Here is a 22,911-nt window from a genome sequence, read left to right as displayed (position 1 = left end):
ATTTCTTTTTTTTCAGGTTTTTAATTTTTTTAACTTTTTCTTTATTGTGGTTCAAGTACAGTTGTCTCCGTTTTCCTCCCACTACTCCCCCCCCAGCCGTCCCCACCTCCCACCCGCGATCCCACCCCCTTTTGGTTGTGTCCATGTGTCCTTTGTAGATGTTCCTGACAACCCTTCCCCCTCTGTAACAATTTCAGGACAAAAATAGAACTAGTCTTCTGCTCAAGCAGAGTATAGGTCTTATCATTTCAGCTGTATTGGTGAAGCGGCTTGGTACTTTCCCCAATTTTCCCACCTACATGGTGACACCCCGAGTTCTCTTCAAGGGGAACACAGATTTTGTTGCTAAAATAAAAAAGAAAATACAGGATTACAGCACCCCTGGTAGTGTGTGCAGAGGAAATGCTGTAAGTTTGTAAAGCCCTGTTTTTTCCTTCCTGTTGCCAAATAAAATACGTTCCCCGGGCTTCTTTTCAGTTAAATGAGTCTGTGTCTCCGGATTCTGAAATATCAGCGGGAGTGATGTTTTCTAATTCTTATTCTGAACCCTAAAATCTCGTCTGTTATCCTCATTCTTTTCCTTTGCCAGACGTCTGAATGAACTGGATCCATCCAAGGGCTGTGCTGCCTTAGGGAGCAGGTTATCTTGTACCTAGAAGCAGCCTGGGTTCTTAAATGCTGGATGAAATTCAGCTTATCACCCTGCAGTACACCTCGATTGTGATGTGGAAGAGGAATAAACATTGTTTGGCTAATGACCAGATATTTTGTAATTGTCAGGCTGCTCTGAATAATGTGAAATGAAAAGAGCATAAATGAATATATACGTACATGTGTGTTACATATATTACAAGGTGAGGATAATGATATACATGTTCAGACTATGCTCCCTCTTTCACAAGACATTTTTTTTTCAGGGTTGAATTTCAAAGTTTTTTCAGGATACTAATTACTCAGAAAAATTGTTAGCTGACTATTCACTAGCTGATTTTCTAAGGAATTTCATAGGGTCCTCAGAACTTGAGAATGATACTTTACAAGACTAAGTGACATCCAAGGCGAAGAGTTTCCTAATTAAAGTTTTGTGCTTGAGTAGTTAGAGGAACTATTCCATGCTTCAGTCTAGTGCCTCTCTTTACATCATCCTTTTCAGTTGTTTCCGTGATAATTAGTTTTATCTTTTGTGTCTAATGTCAGAACTACTAGCAAGAGAATTGTAGAGCTGAATTGTTAATCTCGGGAAGTTCATACTACCAAAACTGGTTGTATGATTCACACTAAATGTAAATCAACTCCTTATGAGGAGTCAAGGAACAATCTTAAATGACAACAACTGCACACCCACTTTATAGGTGTATCTGTTTCACACATTTTTTCTTAGTCAGAGTCACATCCTGAGGTGTGAAAAGGAGCTCAATAAAATCAGAACAGTTCATATGGTCTGGCCAGTACTGTAACTATTAAATCAAAATTTAAAACACCATCTTTTACATAATATCGTTACTTGTAAAGGGATAAGAGAAAGAAAAAAATTAACACCTGCTGAGCAACTAGTATGTGCCAAACACTGCGTACAATACATGATTTTATGTATCCATGCCATGGGGCACGTGCCACAGTCACCGTTTCAATGAGGAGGTGATAAGCTCAGACCATCCAAGTCGTTGCCCATGGCCACTGGACGTGGGTGACAAGTGTCAGTGCCGGGGTGAGGGCAGAGTGTGTTTTCCAAGTCCGTATTTATTTCACTCTGTTTTATTGCCACACTAAGTTTCAGTGTTAGAATCAAGTAAAATAAATGTCCAACGCTAAGATTCTAGATAAAAGTTGTTTGTTGTATTATAAATAAATGTCAAAGTATAATTTCTCATCCAGTATTGTGATTGTAATGACTAGTTTGAGTTCAATGATTAAAATGAAGGGAGGAAGGGAGAGGTGGGGGAAAGGTCCCAGGATAAAGCATAACAAAAAGTAATAATAGCCTCAGAAAAAAATTCCAGGACATCAGACTACCGGTGTTATTTCCACCATTTCTGTGACTCCAAAAGTTTAGGTAGTGTCGCGTATTTAAATTTTGGAGACTGGGACCCAGATCTAGCTGGCGTCCCTTGCAGCTGTTGCGTGTGATCAGGTCACTGTCGATGGACCTCCTTCTAACCACCCCGCACCAGAAGCTAACCCTCATCTTTGTGCTCCTTTACACTCACGGTAACTCTTATCGATGTCTTAAGATCTTTTTTAAATAAATAATTTTACCTTTGGGTGTTTCATTGGAAGCAGAAACTATTTGACATTTTCTATCATTAACACAGATCTCTAGTGGTTGAGCTATTACTGATCAGCTGCATCATCTTCTTAGCACAATACTTGTGCTGATTAAGAGAAAGAAGAGAGGGGTGGGTTCCAGAAACAGGGAGAGGACAGGGAGAGATATAAGAATCAAAGTTGGGGCAGTGTCGAAAAGAACTCAAAGCTTTATGTTGCACAAAGAAAGTTTCAAGGTATCGCTTTCTCCTGCATTGATAAAATTTTCGATGGCATCAACATCACCAGGTTATTGCATTCTTTCCCATTATAACTTCTAACCTGTAATTTAATGATTTATTGACACTCTGCATTCGAGAGCTTGGTCTACCCTCTTTTTTTGGGGGGGGGAAGATAGATTATTATCACAAGCACTATTTATTTCTGGCCATTGGTTACTTTAAAACATTTCCAAAGTCTACCCCTCCTCCTGTGGGTGTCTTTCTCTGTAGGATCCAAACTCAGTGATTTAAGACACAATTTGCTGACAGGAGATCCTGAGAACCCATTATGAAAATGAAGGTAACAAACAACCTTTGAATATATATCCCAATTTAAAAAGCCTTCATTACATAGCACATTTCAGGCTGAGAATGTTTAAAAATTTATCATAGTTCCAGTAATTGCAGCTTCCTCTGAAGCTTAGCATAATATGGAATCATTTGTAAAATGTGTATTTTGTTTGGCACTCAGTAGGAAGCTTGCCAGGCAATACATTTAATTAGGAACATGAGGAAGAGAATAATCGCAGTCTGTCAAAATGTATTACTGTTACTTTTAAGTTCTCCATGTGTTTAAGACAGTGGTCTCATAACAAGGTGTGTATTTAAAGCCAGGGGTAAATTCCCTTTCATTGGTGCAGAGATTTTATAGGAGGAAATATATTATTTTGAGCAGAAAGGTACATTAGCTGTATTCCTTAGATATAACTTTTTTGTCCATTGTTTAAACTGTGAGTGTTAGCTGCTCTCCTCACAAACCAGCTTTGTTTATTGTTTCAGACCTTGAAAATTGATACATTGCCCTTTCAGGAGCTTAGACAGCTTTATTTAAGTTTAACTTTCTCTGGAGGTGCATAGAAATAATGAAATGCAATGCCTTTCTTGAACATAACCATGTACATAACATCTAGTCCTGCTGATGCATAAGGTAAATTTGATAAGAGCAACTCAAATATTGTAGCGATTAATGTTGATTTTTAAAAAATTACAAAGCAACATGTGTCAGCAGATTTAAAAAAGTACTATGATAAGGACCATATCTTCAGAGGCCAGGTTTGCATTGTTAGACCTGATGTTCCATTTTGACAGGAAAATTTGCTTATAGTGAACTTGAGAGGTGCCACAAAACAGTGCAATAAAAAGGGCCTATTTGGCACACACATCTTGGTATTCAGTTTTCAGGCAGAGAATATTCTGATCATTTATTTTTATATGAATTCCCTCTATCTTTCATTACTTCGTAGTCATAGTCTCCCTAGTAAGTGGAGACTGTCCTCTAAGAACAAACCCTTAGATTTAATAACAGTAGGGCACCTGGCCTCAGGACCAGTCCACGGTGTAAATCAGAAATGGACAATGATTGTTTCACTCTCTTTCTCTTCTACTTCTGCTCTGTTTTGGCCTCTCCAAATCTTCCTTGTCTCACCCTGCCCAGTTTCCTGTCCCTTCCCATCTCCCTCACTCTCCCCACTCCCATTAGAATGTCGAAACAATCATGTCGCAATATTATACGATGTGTTATAGGATTGTACACTTGAAACCTATACAATTTTATTAACCATTAGCACCCCAATAAATTTTAAAAATAAAAAAAAATCCCAGGAAAACCCAGAAAATAAAACAATTTGTTAGTGAGCAGTTCCTTCAGGGTTGCTTTCTCTGCCAAACACAAGGAACAGAACCCAAGTAACCAACACTCAGTGGAGGATTAGGAATCGGACCTAATGGGATACCGAGAGGAGTGGCTCTAGGTAGATGGGTCAGTCACTTTCACCTGGCTAATCACCCACTTATTTTTGAGGAAAGAGAAGTCAGGGAAATATCTCCTTATCTCATTCCTCTACAAAAATGTAAGTGGTGCACTTTTTTCTTCTTAACTACCTTGAAAAATCTCTAAATGAATACAACTTTTATTCCATGGCATTAAAAGTCAAGATTATTTTAAAGTAACAACCATAACAAGAATAACTTGTACTATCAACTGCTTACTTTGTTTAAAACAATGTTCCGAGCACTTTGCAGAAATAAATGCATGTAATCCTTAGAATGATTCTGTGTAGTGGGTGTTTCTATTACCACCAAGGAAACAAAGTGGGTATTTATCTTGATTTACTTACCCAAATAGTAAGAAGCAGTCGGTTTGGGGGAAATAGTACAAGATAGTGTGACTCCATGTGCATACTCAGTGATGACATAAATACCAATTAATTGTGGAAGAGAAATAATATGCTTAAAAATGCAATTAACCGAAACATTATTAAAAAAAGGATTAAAGAGCAGAGATAAAAGTAGCCCTTGCTGATCAAAATGTGCTGTTTAACATATATAAAATTTTAAATCTCATGTAACTTCCTAGAATTAGAAAAATACTTTTGCCTTGCATTGTCTACATTATCCAAAAGTATTTCTAAGCTGAAGTTTACTATAAGAAGTACCTGGGAATGGAGATCAAATGTACTGCATTTCCTCGGCAGTATTTCCTGAATCTTAATAAGAGATCTCCATTTTCTTTTTCTTTTTTTTTTAATTACAAAGACACACTGCTACTCTTTTCATTCGATTTTGCTTAACCTATGTCTGCAAAACACAGTAACCCACAAAAGACAGCTCTACTAATTCCTCTGAAATGAAACAAGATTCTTTGAAATTAGATGGAGGAATACCAAAACCAAACAAACAGAAACTAAGAAAAATGTAAGAAGGTGCTAGAAGAAAAAAATAAATCAAGAGAAAAATGTTAAATCTGTCACTAAAAGCAAATTCTGGGACACTTCAAAGAACATGTTTTTCTTAATAAACCCGAAAGAATTGTAAAAAAATAAATAAAATAAAATAGAATTATTTTATTAATTTATTTTTTTTAGAGAGAGGGAAAGAGAAAGACAGAGAGAGAAACATCAATGTGTGGTTGCCTCTTGCATGCCCCCCAGAGAGGACCTGGCTTGCAACCCAGGCATGTTCCCTGACTGGGAATCAAACCTGTGACCCTTTGCTTCACAGGCCCATGCTCAACCCACTGGGCTACACAAGCCAGGGTGTCATTTTTTTTTTTTAATACCAAAGTCTAGTTTAGGCCTGTCTAAAACTGAATGAAGTATGTAAAGCCATTGGCCAGTACTTTGGGGTGTAAATCTTATGTGTGTTTGTGTAGGGTGTGTGTGTGTATCTTAACAGGAACCACTACAACTAACATGTACTCTTTTATTTTAAGGGGCAAAGGACCACTAAAGCACACAACTGACGTGATCTATGCTGCTAAAATGATATCAGAATCGGGATCAAGGATGGATGTCCTCGCTCGGCAGATCGCTAACCAGGTGAATCTTCTACTGATGCATGTGGTGAAAGTCTATGTTCGTTGTTTTCCGCCATTTCAATGTTAATTTTAAAAGTTGGATTTTACTGTATTGGATATTTTATTATTGAATTATTTTTAAATTTTATTCAATAATTAATATACAAATGGTGGACATTTCATTCTAAGGAAGCTTAATTTCTTAGGGCATTGTTATTATTACTTAGGACTTGCTTATTTCTAAGATTTTTGAACTTCAAATATATTCAAATTACTTTAAATATCACCTTTTTGAGTTTCAAATATACTCAATTGGCTATAATACCCAATGTTAGTATTTTTTTTACCTATTAGTATTTTTTTAGATTTCTTACTTTTACTCTTCAAGAAGTAATATATTTCAAAATTCTATTGGATTAGGTTTTCTGAGCAACAATATATTCTGGTATTCTATGTAAAATTGTAAAACAAATAGTAATTATTCGAGTACTAAAGTGAAGATATAAAATGTAGAGTATATAATCCTTACAGAGACTTGGTATTTTCTTTTTGTTTACATTTTTCTCATCTATATTTCAGTTTTCTAAGCTATGTTATTAAAGTTACCTTTTACCCAACTTTTTTTTTAAATCTCTAAGTTTTTTAGTTAATATACTGAGATATTTAATTAATATTTCAAACTGAGATACAGCATTAATTTGCAGGTTTGATGTTATTCAATTTTATAATGCCTACCTCCCTTTGGGGGGAAAACACTTTTCTGTTTGACTTTGCAACTATATACTTTTATTGGGAAGGCTCTTACTAGTTACTCTTTTTATCCTCTGTTTCTTAGCACATGAAGAACTTTCTCTTATTCAATATTGTATTTGTGGGTATAAAGGAGGAGAAATATAAGAAATAATGACAAATAGTTTTAAACATTCTTGAATGTTTAAATTATAGATGGATAGATAGAGTCTTGCCACTTTAAACATTGTAAACATTTTATTAATTTTTAGGATTTACTATTTATAGTTAAAAGAAACTATATCCTAATATATGAATAAATGACTGAAAGCCAAAGATCCCATGGTTTTCCATATTATATGCAACCCAAGTTGAAACTAAAAATGAATTGGAAACAATTCTTAAACTCAAGATAACTTTAGTCTGACTAACGAGATATGACAAAATTTGAACTGCATATAATTTCTGGTAAACCAACATCTATGCATTGAAAAATGTCAGACCATAGTATCCTAAATACAACTATCCCAGTTCAGCATGTCCAGTGTAGATCATGTGAGTCTGTGATGTCCTTTATCTCTGACATAACAAGAGTTTCACTGTATTTTTGACCATGGCTTCCTTAGATACCTTTCTCTTCTGTTTGAGAAACCTCTGTTTGCTGACGAGCAGCAAAGATAGGCATAGCAAAGAAGAAAATCCTTGAAAGTAAGCTGAGATCTCTAAATGTAGAATCATCTCAGATTAATGCCTAACCAAATTTAATGGATGGCAGAGAGGGAGCAATCTCTCTATTGATATAGAAATAGAATGGATAAATGGTTTTGTAGTAGGCAAGGTAAAGTATGAGATAGCTGAGGGTTCTATGTGTTCAGTGTAAAATGTTGATGAGACAATGAAATGGACAAAGGTGCAATTGGAATATGAATCTTCCTAAAACAGAGCTGGATAATAGAGACACAGTAATTTTTATCTTGTAAGTTATAGGTGAAGTCAGGGCAGTGTATACTATTATCCAATAAGAGGATAGGAGTAAAAAGATGCTTAAGGACAAAAATTGAGAACACCAAAAAGGAATCATTGAAAATTATTTAGAAGGCATGTTCATGAATAAGAATACAGAGAAATGAGATTACAGGGCTGAAGGTGGCTTATTGTTTTGAGAGATTTTATGTTGATAGATTCAAAGATAGAAAAAGAAGACATTAAAAGTACAGAAACAGATGGGATCACTGATGATCTGTAACCCCGAGGAAGGTGGAACTAGACAGCCTCTGGGCTGGAGTCCAGGTGGAGAAGCGAGTCCTGGAGAGGAAAAGGTTGTGGACACTGTTTTTGCTATCACTGGTTGCTTGAAATTTCTATTCCAGCCAATTCACAATGACACCTAATACTTTTTGTTAACAAATTTTGTCAGCTTACCAGAAATTAAACTGTTGTCTGTAATTGCAGAAGTCACTTTAGATGTTTTTTAAAAATAAAGTTTGTATTCCAATATGGGTCAAAAAAAATAGCTGAGCTTTGGAATAAAGGTCTTTAAAGTATTCACTTTTCTAATTCACTCTTAAAATTTAAACTGAAAGGTAATAAATGCTTTTTACTTTTATTCTCATTCCTCAATGATGTATTCTGTACTGGTACCCAGCATCTTACCAGAAGAGTGAAAGCTGTTTTAGCATGAGAAGACCACTTAAGTTGACATGCCATCTGCTTGCCTGCAGTGAGTGTCCCAGTGGCTATAAAACTTAAATTTGGAAAAAAAATAGTCCATGAATTAAAAAGCAAACCAGATGTCCTGGTCAGCATCTCCTATCTTAATAAACAGAAATAACCAAACTGTGTTATGATATTCTACCACTTGATTTGTCTAAGAAAATCCCTAGCAGAGTTCCTTTAAAATGTACTCCATGCAAATTTTGTTTTTTAAAAAGTCAAGGGCAAGAATGTTTTACAAATCTAGGACCCAGACTTTTTATAAACTTTATGTAGAAATATAAAAGGTGGGAAAAGGTTATTTGACTTTAATAAAGGAGGCTCAGCAAATACTAGGAGAATATAAAAATAATTTTAAAAATTATAATTGACATACAATATTATATTAGTTTCAGATGTACAATATAATAATTAGACATGTATATAACTTACAAAGTGATCAGCCTCATAAGTCTAGTACCCATCTGACATCATACATACTTATTACAATATTTTTTACTATATTCACTGTGCTGTGTTTTACATCCCTGTGACTGTTTATGTAACTGGGAATTTGTACATCTAGTCCTTTCCCCTTTTTTATCCACCTCCCCATCTCTCCTCCAATCTACAGCCCTCCATTTGTTCTCTGTATCTATGAGTTTGTTTTAGGTTTGTTTGTTTTATTTTGTGGGTGGGGGATGTATTTCTTTTTAGATTCCATATATAAATGAAATCCCATGGTATTTGTTTTTGCTTCACTTATTTCACTTAGCATGATACCCTTTAGGTCCATCTATGCTCTTGCACATGGCGATATTTTATTCTTTTTTTAAATTTGTTTATTTTCAGACAGAGGGGAAGGGAAAGAGAAACAGAGGAAGAAAAACATCACATCAATGTGCAAGAGACACATCAATCGGTTGTCTCTCACACACCTCCAGCCAGGGAACTGGCTTGCAACCCAGGCATGAGCCCTGACCTGGAATCAAACCAGCAACCTTTTTTGGTTTGTAGGCCAGCACTCAATCCACTAAGCCACACCAGCCAGGCAATATTTTATTCTTCTTTTATGACTGAGTAATAGTGCATTGTATATGCACCATCTCTTTTCTTTACCTATTAGAGGAGCACTCTTAGAGTGGGAATGACTTGTTCCACTGATTCTGCTCCTACAAGGTCAAAAGCAATCAGAAAAGCTTTCCAAATGCCAATAGGAAAAAAGGCTTTAACATATTTTGCATGATGGATTGACCAATTAGTATGCTTTCACTGCTTTAGTTATAAATCTGACTACAGTCATTAGGTGTAACCAAGATTCTCATCAATTCTGGAAATAAAGGCTAATGCTGCCTCAAGCAAATTTTTATTTATTTATTTATTAATTTTTAGAGAGGGGAAGGGAGGGAGAAAGAGAGGGAGAGAAACATCAACACATGGTTGCCTCTCATGTGCCTGGCCCGCAACCCAGGCATGTGCCCTAACTGGGAATCGAACCGGTGACCCTTTGGTTTACAGCCAGGCTCAATCCACTGAGCTATGCCAGACAGGGGTGCCTTAAGCAACTTTTAATTTCAAAGTTCAGCTTCAGACTTTTTACTCATTTAAATTATTTTTTTCTTAACAGAATTCTAACCTCTTCAAGTATGACTTTGGAAGAGTCCCTTGAGAGAGATTATATCTTTTTCTTGGTGATTGCAACATTGGTTATTGGTTAAGAATCTAATTATTAATTTGCAAGTTCAGTTTTATCAGATGTTATATAATGGTGCTGGTATTTAAGGAAAAAAATCTCCACAAATCTTACAACTTACAGATAAGAGTATTGAAAAAAAAAAAAAACAATTTACAAATCTGAGTGGCAATTTACGGTTTACCATATAAGATAAAATTGGCAAGAAGACTGATACTGTTCCTGGATTGTAGAGTTGGGTAAATGTAGCCAGATCTTGTCAGTTTGAATACAGATCATGTCAGTTTGCATACCAGCTCTACTGTTTGTTAACAGGGCAATCCACTAACCTCTCTGCGTTTTCTTCTTTGCTGAATGGGGATAACAACAGAACCTACCTCACGGAATTGTGTGATGATCAATAGAGTAAATATAGGGAAAGTACCTGGAAATGTACATGGCAGATAAAATGCTGTATGTGTCGGAGACTATCATTGAGTTCGTCCATAAGAACAAAGAATAATTAAGACTATTACTCAGTGAGAACAAAGAAAATGGTGTTTTCGATGAATGTCATGTAGAAGAAATCATGGTACAGAGAAAACTAACTTCAAGTCTTTGGACAAAGTATATACTCTATCAAAACTTGGTCTGCAAACACGCAACATGACAGCAGTTAGATGAGCATGCATGACGTGCTCACGACCGGCCATGTTGTCACAAGCGGCAGTATTTGATCCTTTCTTATGACTCAGTAGTACGACCTTCTTTGTGTGTTGTACTTGTGACATACTTTGTATGTGCCACATCTACTTTGTCCAGTCATGCTAAGTGAAATAAGTCAGACAGAAAAAAATCAAGACCATGTGATTTCACTCATTTGTGGGATATAAAACTGAAAGCAGCAAATCAACAAACAAGGAAAACAAACAAATTCAAAGACACAGACAACAGTATGGTGGTTACCAGAAAGAAGGGGGGTGGGGTACTAAAGGGTGAAGGGACTCAAATGTATGATGACAGAAGAGGATTTGACCTTGGGTGGTGGGCACACAACACAATATACATTTTATTACCATGTGTCACCCCAATAAATTTAATTAAAAAGAAAAAAAAGAATCAAATCTACTTCTGAGTAAAATGGCACTGTGAGTATTAGAATTATGTGTGTAAAGAACACAGCACAGTACTAGGCATATGGGAAATACTTAACAAAGATCAATTTCCTGTCATGGTAAAACAATTAGATGACTCGCCTTTCATCATTATAGGTAATTTTAAAGAACTAATGTTGGTCTTTGAAAAAACCGGAAGCACTGTTCACTTCAAAATTGTGCTAAAGACACAGTTTTGCCATGAATTAATTTTTCTTTGAAACTGCAATCCACACTAATCTGTGATGAAAAAAATACACTCCAAATTCTCTTAAGTTTAGTGATTCAAAAGAAAATAGATTTGAAAGCAACTAGATGTGGATTCAAATACTGGCTCTGGTATAAGCTCTTCAATCATGAGAAAGGTATTATGATTCCTAAATTTCTGATTTATCAGCTGTAATTTGGGTTAATTTCTTCCTCTTCCTTTTCTCTTCCTCTCCTTCATTTCCCCCCCCCCCCCACTTTTCCTTCTTCTCCTTTGCCTTAATTACTTATAATTTAATCCTTCCTGAGTGATTTGGTGAATTACCCTTACTTCCTCGTTTAAAAGTGTAAAAAACTTTTAAAGTCAAGATCACACTATCATCTTGTCTAATTGCCTGGCTGGCTGGTTGTCAAGTGGCTTTGTATCATTTCATATATCCATGCCTATCTACCTATCTAGCAGACTAATCGCACTTCTGCAGAATAATTTATTTTTTGCTACATTTGGTGATTAACTTTTATTCAAGGGTCATGTTCTTGTCTTGTTCACACACACACTCTGGAGCTATGTAGACTAGTGTATTCAGCAAATATGAAAGAGATTCTCAGGGATTTGGTTTAACCCTCACCCAAGGTCATACATAATGATTTTGGAGAGAGGAAAGGAGAGAGAGAGGGAGAGAAACATCGCACGCACTCTACCAGGGACCAAACCTTCAACCTAGGCATGTGCCCTGACCAGGAATCAAACCCACGGCCTTTTGGTTTATGGGACAACGCTCCAACCAACTGAACCACCGTGGTCAGGGCAACTCAGGGGTTTTCCAGCAACACTCAGTTTATCCACTACTAGGTAAAAGAGGAAGTGCATAGAAAGTTTTTTCTGGTCTTTATCCTACCTTTTTTTCTTATATTTTATTTTGTGTTTTAGTTCATTGGAATTAAAACTTTTATGATAACCTTATTATAATTATAAATGTAATATATAATTTAGATATGTAAAACAGGAAGAAAATAAAATTGGCTTTATTGTTTATTTATGTTTTTATACATTTATTTCTTAGTAATTGAATATTTTAAACACAAATGTGACCATAAGTTTTTAAACAATTTAATTAAGATAGTATATTAAATTTTAAATACTGAGTTTTTTTATCTTCCAAAACCATTTTCCACATCCTTCGAAAATATTATTTTGTTGACCATGTAATAATGCATCATATAAAGAGCATTCTCATTTAATCTTTCGACTATTGTAGGGCATTTATTTCCAAATTTTGCTATTATAAGTAATGCTGCAATGAATATTTTTCCTAGAATTACTCTCCATATTTCAGCATCCTTATGAACATGTATTTAAATTAGAATTAAGTTATTGGAAATTAAAGAGAACTACTACAATTGCGTAGGAGAAAGGACACAAAGATTAAACACTGAGCACAGACATTTTCCACGTTTTGATGAAGCTCAAAGCTGCAGTTGGATAGCTCCTTACAGAAGATAATATAAGTGGGAGACTTTTGGTAAAGAAATTTAGTACATCTCTAAAACAGGATGCCCTCTGTTTCTTTGCTCCAGGTAGGTCCACGGCTGTTAAGTAAAATGATTTCTTTTGTCAGTAATAACTAAGAGCATTAAATACTAAAGAGAAGATAATATGTAGTTTGTTGCAGATGTATTTTTTTAATGTCCATGTAAGTAACAAAAGCCCAGATGATGCACAACTGCAGGACCCAAGGAGTGTTCTAATTGCAACTCTAGGTGAAAGGAATAATCGTATTTTCAATATATAGTTTTTATACTTCTGATGTTATCATTAAATTAATTGCAATGTTTTATGTACCTCTGCATGTCTGAAATTTATTTATTTTTTTTACTATTTCTTTTGTCTATGCTGAAGTAATTAAAGCCAAAACATGGATAAACCCTTCTCATGGTGGAAGCATGTCAGAATCTACATGGGGTTGGTCTGAGAACTGGGGCTCAGTGAAAATGAAGTCACTGCCTTGTAACTTACCTGCAGTGTCAATATTTACTCCTCTTGATCTCTTATTATTTGTTTTGCCATTTCCATTTTTATCTTTTATGCATATTTAGTGTCCAGATCCATCATGCAAACAGGACTTGTTGGCCTACCTAGAACAGATTAAATTCTACTCTCACCAGCTGAAAATCTGCAGTCAAGTTAAAGCTGAGATCCAGAGCCTGGGGGGAGAGCTCATCATGTCAGCTGTGAGTACTGCTGAGAACTAATACCGTCATGTGTAGATGATGTTTAAAACCAAGCAGCTACACCCCTCCTTACTCCACCAAAAATTATAGGTCCATATACACTTCCAACTCAATTGGAGTGTAAAAAATTGCACTTAAACTAGTGAGAAATCTTGCCAGATTTCTTAAAGATATGTTAAATAAGTAAACCTTCCTTTTATTTACTTCTGATAGTTTAGAATGAATCGGGTTTTGTAAGCCACTTGGATATAAAATAAATGTTAACTTAGAGCAAGATTTTCAGACTTCAGAAATAGTATGGATGGAACTCTGATTGAACCCTATGGTTTTCATTAAGTAAATGCATACAGCATTGCAAAGTAAAGTAATTATTTATGATTATTAATTTATACTCATTTTCCCATTATTTATATCAATATCATAGAAATGCAGGTTTTGAAAACTCTTATTTCCATATGTAATAGTAGAAGTGGAATATGATAGAACATTATGGATTTAGAGGAACTTTCATAAATTCTTTGCTGACCCTGAGTTTCAATCTGCTATAAAATGACCATGGTAAAAATAATGTCTAACTTTTCTAATCATTTTTAATAACAGTATATCATTGCTCTAGAGTGGGTATGGTAATAAAATATTTTATATCTATAGTGAATTCAGTTATCAGTGACTTTGAGAAGGGCATGGATCAAGATTATAAATTTAAGTTAAAGTGAAACATCAAGAATGTTATAGAAACTTATATTCATGAAGACAAATTTTTTAAAATGATAACAGCATACTTATAAATTTGTAACATCTAGGACTTCAATAGCCTGACTTTCCCACAATGAAATTTAAGATTCTCTAAAAAAATGTAGTTACAAAAATGTAAGCAAAGGATTAATTACCATCAAGGTTAGAGAGCAGGGAACTGAGCCTTATTTCCTGCTTTATATTTTATATCATTTAATCTTCATAATAGGAGGCCACATAGATTGTTTATTTGCTTGTTTTGCTTTAACACTTGAAAAAAATGAAATTCATAAAGGTTAAATAGCTTCCCAAGGTCATTCTAGTAAATGTCAGAACTGAGGTTTATTTTCAAAGACCTGTTTCTTCCCTGTTCAGGCAGACAACCTTGACTCTATGATGAAAGTGAAGACCAAAAATCAAAAGCAAATAATTTGGAAATGATGTGTAGTTATTATTAGAAGCAAAAAATTTATTTTCCTTGATATTTGTTAAAAAACAGGAAACAAACTTACAAACCAACACAACTTATGCAGTGTTGGTGTTCTGTCACTTTTCAAAGGAAAAATGTATTTTACATTGTCACAATCTATACACACAGAAATGTATGTATGAACATATACATGTATGCAGGCAAGCATGTAGAGACATAGCATGTGTATCCTTACACATGCATTTAACAATATTGTATCTTTAGTCTGAATTATTAGACATTCACTCTACACTTTCTCAACAGTATAATACTTTGTGTATAAAAATTATTTTTATTTGTGTCTATCTTTTGTTCACTTTTCTTAATTTCACACACACACCATTATTCACATGGTATAAATCCACATGAATTTTTTCTTTAAATTATGTGCTACTTTTTTATGTTGCCTGAAAATAAGCTTTCAAAAAAACTTGGTGGAAGTTCAGCCTACACATTACTGCTGAAATATATTACTATTAATTGTTTTTCCAAGATATAATTTCCATCAGATACATGATTTGAGTTGGCATTCATTTCTGTTTGGTATGATGATTCAAATTCATAAACTTTACATATTTTACAGAAAGATTAGGCATGAGCCATTTAGAATTTATGAGTTACAATTTAAAAGCTGAGTCATTTTATAAAATGAGGAATAGCATTGCAGTTTCAAAACTACTTGTCATCATTTCATCAACATTTTCCATTAGAAAACAATGAATCTCAAAATAGGAGCATGCCCCCTCTTGGATGCTATAGTGCCCTCTTGCATGGGGATCCTGGAAAGCTATGAAGACACATGTCATCTGTGTGTGACAAAGCATGCTTTCTTTAATTTCTTCATGACCTCAAGTTCTCATCTTGTTCTTTTTTTTTCCCCTTAAATTGAGAAGGTCTCATCTAAGTCATCATCTTTTCTATAAAGTCTCCTGAAAAGTAATAAGTTTCTAAGGTGGGAAAACTCATTAAAAATCATAGAAATTTGGACTCAAACTACAGATTATTCAAAATTCACTAAATAAAGTTTGCATTTCAAAATCAGGTTCATGAAATGTTACTTTTAGAAAATATAGTTGGTTAAACAGAAGTGAAATGCATTTCTGGAGTGAATGGGCAGAAAGCTTTCTGGGTCTGGGGTATTGGTATTTAGTGTAGGGAAGATTAATTTATAGCAGAAAGGAATATTTTATAATCATTCTTATATATATATCTGCAAGCATTTACCCTAAAATTCCATATTTTACTTACAAGAAAACCAATGTGTGGTTAGTCCAAACCCCCAACCATGAATTGAGTATCATTTCTATACCAGGCATTTCATCTAGGGGATGAAAAGATGAATAGAGAAGCCTCCTTCAGGATACTCAGATATGTGCATGTAATACACCTAAATATACAAAATGACTCACTCCAAAACAATTTTATATCAGTGGTATGCCCAAAAGAACATAGTAAGAGGTGAAGAAATAATTCCTCTGATGTGGCAAGTGGGCAAGAGAAAGCCCCATAAGTGGCTTGACTAATTGTACATTGATTGATATATAAAATCAAATGTATATTTGTGGGGGGGAAGGAGAAGAAAATGATTCAAGGTACATGGCACCAATGAAATAAACAAATAAAGAAATTTTATTAAAATAGCAAACTGATGTAACTGTAGACGATTACACTTGGAACTGTTGGTGTTTGTATTGGGTGGGTGGGGAATAGTCGAGAACCTGAAAACAAAATTGGAGCTGTTTAAAAAGAACCATTTATAACATTTTAATCTGGCCCTGTGGGCAACTGAGAGTAACTGAAAAAATTTAAGTTTGAGATGGGAATAAATAGATCCATATATTTGGAATTTAACTGTTTTTGACAAAATAGGGATAGCTTGACAAGATGAGGGAGGGACTGGAAGATAGAGACCTGTTTAGGCATCATTTTTTTTTAGTCTAAGGGAGTAACAGTGAGGACCTAGATTAAGACAACATTAATGAGAATGGAGAGCAGTGTATCCATGCAAGAAAAAATTCTGAGGTAGAAGGTATTAGAACCAATGATCTACTGAATGTTAAGACTGAAGAAGAAAAAACTTGATTTAATTCCAAAGTTTTAAGATTTGTTAACTTACTCAACAGTCGCATCATTAACTGAAAGCTGTATGTAGAAGAAAGAACAGATTAGGAAGGGTAAGGCGATTCATTCAGGTTTGGCTTGTTAAATTTAAGTGACTAAGGGGCATCCAAAGAGAAAGGTCTAGGAGAATGGGTAAATGGCTGTGAAACTCAGGAGAGAAGTGTGATGGGGAAATAGACGGGGCCATCCAATGAAATCGTGTTGAATGAGACAATATAACTGAGATAGAAAGCCAGAACACTTTTTCGTGTACACACCAGCTACTCGAATGGGCCTGTCTCTGATACAGACTGGGTGGTGGCAGTTTAAACAAATTGGGAGCTTACTGTTTCCATTAAAAAAAAAAAAAAACAACACTCTGAGAATGGGCGACCCAGGACTGTTATGGCAGCCCCACAAAGCCATGAGGAAATCAGAAACTTCTGTCTTTCTGCTTTATTATCCTTGATTTCTGGCTTTCATTCCATCAAGGTCAAAATATGGCTTCTCCAGCTCTAGCTACGGCTTCGATATTTCAGACAGAGAAACAGAGACAAACATTTCTTACATCTTTTTAAGTCCCTTCCAGATGCTTTTTAAAAAATATAGTATTGTCCAGAACTTAATTACATGGCTATCCTTAATTGTAAGGGCTGCTGCAAAATGTAAAATTTGTTTGGGTGTGTTTTAATCTGGGCACATTGCCTTCCCCAGTTCAGTCAGTTTTGTTTCTGAAAAGAGAGCATGAATATTGGGCGGCTGCTAGCAGTTTCTACCGTATCCGTCTGATTACCAAACCACACCAGCACTCACGTGTATTGTAATCATCTGCTTTGTATGCATATTTTCCACTGGACTATATAGTCTTGAATATTTTTTACTGATTTATGGCACAGTTGCCAATGTCTATAAATAATGCAGAAATTTCAGGTTGACCGAGCTTTAAAGTGCGTGTTGGATCTTTATACCTTTTCCAAAGCAACATCAGTACTATAGGATACGCAACAATTAGACCATCGGGGGCTGAAAAGGTGGTAAAATAGACCAAATTTTCCAGCAGTTTGTAGCTGAAAGGAAGGAGGATTTCTTGCTGATACATCCTGTATTTTGGTAAAATAGGAGGAGTTCTCTGTTAAGATTGTGAGTACTGTGTCCAGTTTCATTTTAACAGCAGAAAAAAGTGAAGATATCCATATATTCAATCACTTTTCAATATTGCTTAGAAAAGAAACTAATCCAAGGTAACAGTAATGATTTGAGATAGCAGTTAGATACACTGTATACTAGACATTGTCCTACCAAGACATCGGCTGGGTTATGGAACCTGACTCAGTTTCAGGTTATCCCTCATTCACATGAACGGGAAGCCAACGTGGCCTTCCAGTGGCTATCATTACTCACAGAAAGCAGGTCTATATAAAGAGTCATTGAAAAAATGATAAAACAGGATGAAACCATCTTATTAAGCCTACTGTTGCACAGCAGTTTTCAGCCACCTGGACTTGTTAATGAGCAATTTGGGAAAATATAACTCTAGGAAGATGAAAACATACATGGTCACCCAAGGGCATTCTCATAAATACTGTATCAGTTGTTTCTCTAGAGTCCTTATGCATAGTGCCACATGGAGAAGCTTTACACTTTGTAAAAGGTGTCTCACCATAAAAAAAATATTGTTATATATTCTAACCTGTATATAGAAAAATTAAATTCAGGATAAGAAAATAGAAAAGTTAATTGTTTGGACCTCTTAAAATTACCCTTTCCTCAAGTGTTGATTTGAGGCTAACAATTTTTTATACTACTTAGAAACTGATTAATTATGTATTCACCATGTTTTGTGTATTTCTTTTAATTTGTTTAACTGTGCTCTCTTACCCCGAAGAAAGTGTGCCAAAGCCACAATTTAAAAAATTGAATAAATAAATAAAACTAATCAGTCAGGGGGAAAGATCAGCGAGACTGAAAATTTGCCAAGCAACTGCAACTGAGTTTTAGCAGAAGTCAAGGGGCGGCACGCATTCAATTAGGAATGAAAAGAAATAACAACAGTGCAGCTGTTGACCAAAAGAGCCACTGGGGCCTGCAGAACTCGGGCGATCAAGTTCATACAGAATGACTTAGTAGGTTAATGTGCTTGCCACATTAAGACATTAAGGGAATTAGTTAATGAGCTTTCTGAACTTACTGCAATTATTTGTAGTCATTGAGAAAATTAGGAAAACTAAAGAAGAATTGGAAAGTTAGATACGGTATTTATATATTTAAAGGGGCGGGGAAATAGATAAAATGGCATGGAGATAGGTGAAAGAAATGAAGTAAGGGAGAAAAAGGCAGAGAAGGGACAGGAGAAAAAGTAAGGAGAAGAGTACATTTTACCAATAAACTTAACACTAGACTGGTCTTTTTAATGTGTTTGTTTAATGTTGGGTAGGAGGCAAATGGAAGCAATTGGACCTTAGTAATTCAAATACTATATTTTAAAAAGAAGAGAAGCATGGGAGTGCTGCTTCCTTGTTTTGTTGCATTGTGGTGAAGTAGGCTAAGTTCTCATGGTATCTAGAAAAACTGATGTCACCACAGGTTCGATTTTTTAATTTCCTTTTTCAATTACAGTTTTATTCAATATGTTTTTGTATTAGTTGCAGGTGTAGAGCATAATGTCTGGACAATCACATACTTTACAGAGTGTCCCCCTATATTTCCAGTGCCCACCTGGCACCACACGGAGTCATTACAATATTATCGACTGCATTCCCTGTGCTGTACTTTACCTCCCTGTGACTCTCTCTTAACGACGTATTTGCACTTCAGAATCCCTCCACCTTTTCACCCAGTCTTCCAAACCTCTGCCCTCTGGCAACCATCAGTCTGTTCTCCGTGCCTATGTCTGCTTCAATTTAGTTTGATCATTAATTTTGTTCTTTAGATTCTCTATATAAGTAAAACCATATGATTTTGTCTTTCTGTGGCTGCCTTACTTCACTTAGTATAATACCCTGTAGATCCATCTATGCTGTCACATATGGAAAAATTCCCTTCTGCTTTACGGCCAAGCGATATTCCATGCATATATGTATCACCACTACAAGATCATTTCAACCTGCAGGACTTCCTTTAGCATTTCTTGCAGGGCAGGTCTAGTGGTAATGAACTTGCTCAGCCTTTGTTTACCTGAAAAAGTCTTAACTTTTTCTTTACACTTTTGAAGGACCTTTTGCTGGATATAGTATTCTCAACTGACAATTCTTTTTTTAGCACCCTGAATATATCATTTTACTACCCTCTGGCCTTCAAAGTTTCTAATGAGATATCTGTTTATTATCTTATTGAGGAGCCCTTATAAGTAAAAAGTTGCTCCCTTCTTATTGATTTCAAAATAATTTTTTGTGTGTGTTTTGCTTTAAACATTTTGATGGAAATGTGTCTTGGTATGAGTCTTTTTCAGTTCATTCAAATTAGAGTTCTTTGAGCTTTTTGGATATTTATGTTTATGTATTACATAAAACTCAGGAAGTTTTCAGACGTGATTTCTTCAAATATGCTTTCTGTCTTTTTCTCTTTCTCTCTTCTGAGATTATTAAAAATAAGTATATCGATAAGCTTGAATGTGTCCCACATTCCTTTAGAATCTGTTCACTTTTCTTCAGGTTTTTCTTTTTCTGTCTGGTCCCCAGATTTGTTCATTTCTTTGTCCATTCTTCATGGTTGCTTACTCTTTCGCTTACTCTAACCTTCCTTTGAATCCCTGTAGTGACTTTTTTTTCATTTTAGTTACGTTTCTTTTTAGTTCCAGAATTTCTTTTTGGTTTCTTTTTATGTTTTCTTTCTCTTTATTGGTATTTCTATTTTGTCCGTATGTCATGTCTTCCTTTAGTTCTTTTATTTATTTTTAATTGATTTTAGAGGAAGAAAGAAGGAGGAAAAGAGAGAGAGAGAGAGAGAGAGAGAGAGAGAGAGAGAGAGAGAGAGATATCAATTTGTTTTTCCACTTACTTATTCATTAATTGGTTGCTTCTTGTTTGTGCCCTTATCAGGACTTGAACTGACAACCTTGGTATATAGGGATGATGCCCTAACATACTGAGCTATCGGGCCAGGGCCTTCTTTTAGTACTTTGAGCAACTTTAACATAGTGGACTTAAAGTCTTTCTCTTGTAGACTGACATGAAGCCTTTTTCATTGACAGTTTCTTTAGGTTTTCTGTGTTCCTTTGAATGGAATATACCTCCTTCTTTATATACTATGTGCTTTTTTTCTTGAATACTGGACATTTGAATCTAATGATATGATAACTCTGAAAATCAGATATTTTTCCTTTCCCAGCATTTTCTGGTTTTTGTTTGTTTGCTTCCTTTTTGTTTTTGTGGGGTTTTTATTTTGTTTTGTTTCACTTTTTGACTGTCTAAGGCTATCTCTGTGCCACAAATCAGCCTGAAGTGTAGCCCAAAAGTCTTCTCACATCTTTTCTAAGCCTGCACCTTCCCTTGGGCAGGCACAGTGACTTTATAATTTCCCCTTTATATGTGGTTATTTTTGAATGTCCTAGTCTTTAATGTCTGGCTTCCAAAAGGGGAGAAAGAGGAAAATGAAAGAGGTCCATCAGATGCTGAACCTTTAAATCCCCTGGAAGTCACTTTAGTCAGATTGGGAAGGGCTTGTAACAGTAAGGGTAGATGTAACAGCAATGGCCTCTGTCTGTTTGTCTGCACCTCTGTGATGAAAATCAGCAGCCAATGATCAGGGTGCAGAGCCCTGGCATTTGTAGGGCAGGGCCCTCTTACTCAGCCCGACTCTTACAAGATGTGTGCACGCTGCGTCAGGAACACATGCACGGCTACCTGGCAGGTGTCTGAGGAGTGTACGAAGGAGAGCTGGCATTGTGCTAAGAGCTGATATAGATATAAATTAGCCATCATGTTCCTTCTAAGCCTTCCTCCGTGACTTGTAAATCTTTCATAGGCTCCAGAGTTCCTGTGTAGTTACATCAGACAAATTCTATCAGTACAATTGTGGTCTGGGGTGGGGGCAGATTTCTGGTGCTTCCTATTCAACCATCTTTCCAGAACCCTTGATCTCATCCCTTTTGCGGTTTCTTTTGCTCCGCAGTTGCTTGCCAAAGTTTCCCTGTCTGCCCTAAGTGACAAATTATAACGTGAAGTAACAAACAGTCTTGTCTTGGTTTGTTTTAAAAAGATACTTCTAGAATTTTGCTTAAACAATGTACATCAGTGAGAATGGGATCAGAGGCTTTAGGGATCACCTGTTAAGTTTTGATTTAGAGGAAAGTGAGTCCTGTATATCAAAACGGTACACTCTGTTGTTCATAGTTAAGAGATTGACTTGACACGGACTTACTGAGAGTGCTTTGGAATCTGTCACAGAACAGCAGTGATGTGCTTTGTGAAATTAGATCCTCTGTGCAATTAAGAGACGGAGAAGGTAAAACATCTAGATGAAGCACACACACACACTCACAAAGGCCGATGAGGAAAGAAATAGGTGGGGTTAGAAAAATATGATTGTGATGTGAGAGTCTCTATTATTAAATTAACTCCTTATAATAATTTCCATATTCTTATTTGTATGTCAAATAATTTTTTATTATTAAAAATGAAAATGTTGGAAGAATTTAAGACTCACTGGAAAAACCTATTTCTATTTGAGAAAAAACGTAGCTTAATTTTAATCAATCCTTAGAAAAGAAGAAGGAGGATTAATGATTTCTGTCATGCACTAGACAGTCTGAACCACAGTTTCAAGAGGTGGAAGACGAGGCTGTGGAAGGGAGCAGAGGGACGTGACAGCTACAGGCTGTGCCAGAGTCCCCATTAGGCAAAGCGCAGCTGAAGGAAAAGAGCAGAGCGGGATGCAAACATCCTGATGTTTATGAGTTCAGCTGGAAGCCAGCGAGAAAAAGCTCTGAAGAAAAGGGAAAGGAAATAAAAATCAAGGAGCTGAAGATTCTAGAAGAGCAAAGTGCTGGCATCAAAATCTATGAAAGTGTGGATGGAGGCAGCACTGAAAGCGGACATGGGAAAAAGCACAAGACAGTGTGGCCGGCATTTGCCAAAGTAGCCATTTCAGTTGGGGACTCATGC

At 35.7% G+C, this 22,911-nt stretch overlaps 1 protein-coding gene across 2 annotated transcripts in view; it reads left to right on the top strand.

Annotated features, from left to right (window-relative positions):
- CTNNA3 (catenin alpha 3) overlaps positions 1 to 22,911 on the top strand; it is a 1,492,024-nt gene that overhangs the window by 1,428,145 nt on the left and 40,968 nt on the right. For both annotated transcript variants that reach the window (XM_053922528.1, XM_024561168.3), the window contains 2 exons: positions 5,737 to 5,842; positions 13,372 to 13,506. In XM_053922528.1, coding sequence (XP_053778503.1) covers positions 5,737 to 5,842; positions 13,372 to 13,506 — 241 coding nt within the window. The remainder of the gene's footprint in view (positions 1 to 5,736; positions 5,843 to 13,371; positions 13,507 to 22,911) is intronic.

This window comes from Desmodus rotundus, chromosome 4 (assembly GCF_022682495.2).
Source record: "Desmodus rotundus isolate HL8 chromosome 4, HLdesRot8A.1, whole genome shotgun sequence".
NCBI classification, from domain to species: Eukaryota; Metazoa; Chordata; class Mammalia; order Chiroptera; family Phyllostomidae; genus Desmodus; species Desmodus rotundus.
The sequence above is the reverse complement of the archived record's forward strand: the minus strand, read 5'-3'. Positions and strand labels throughout refer to the sequence as shown.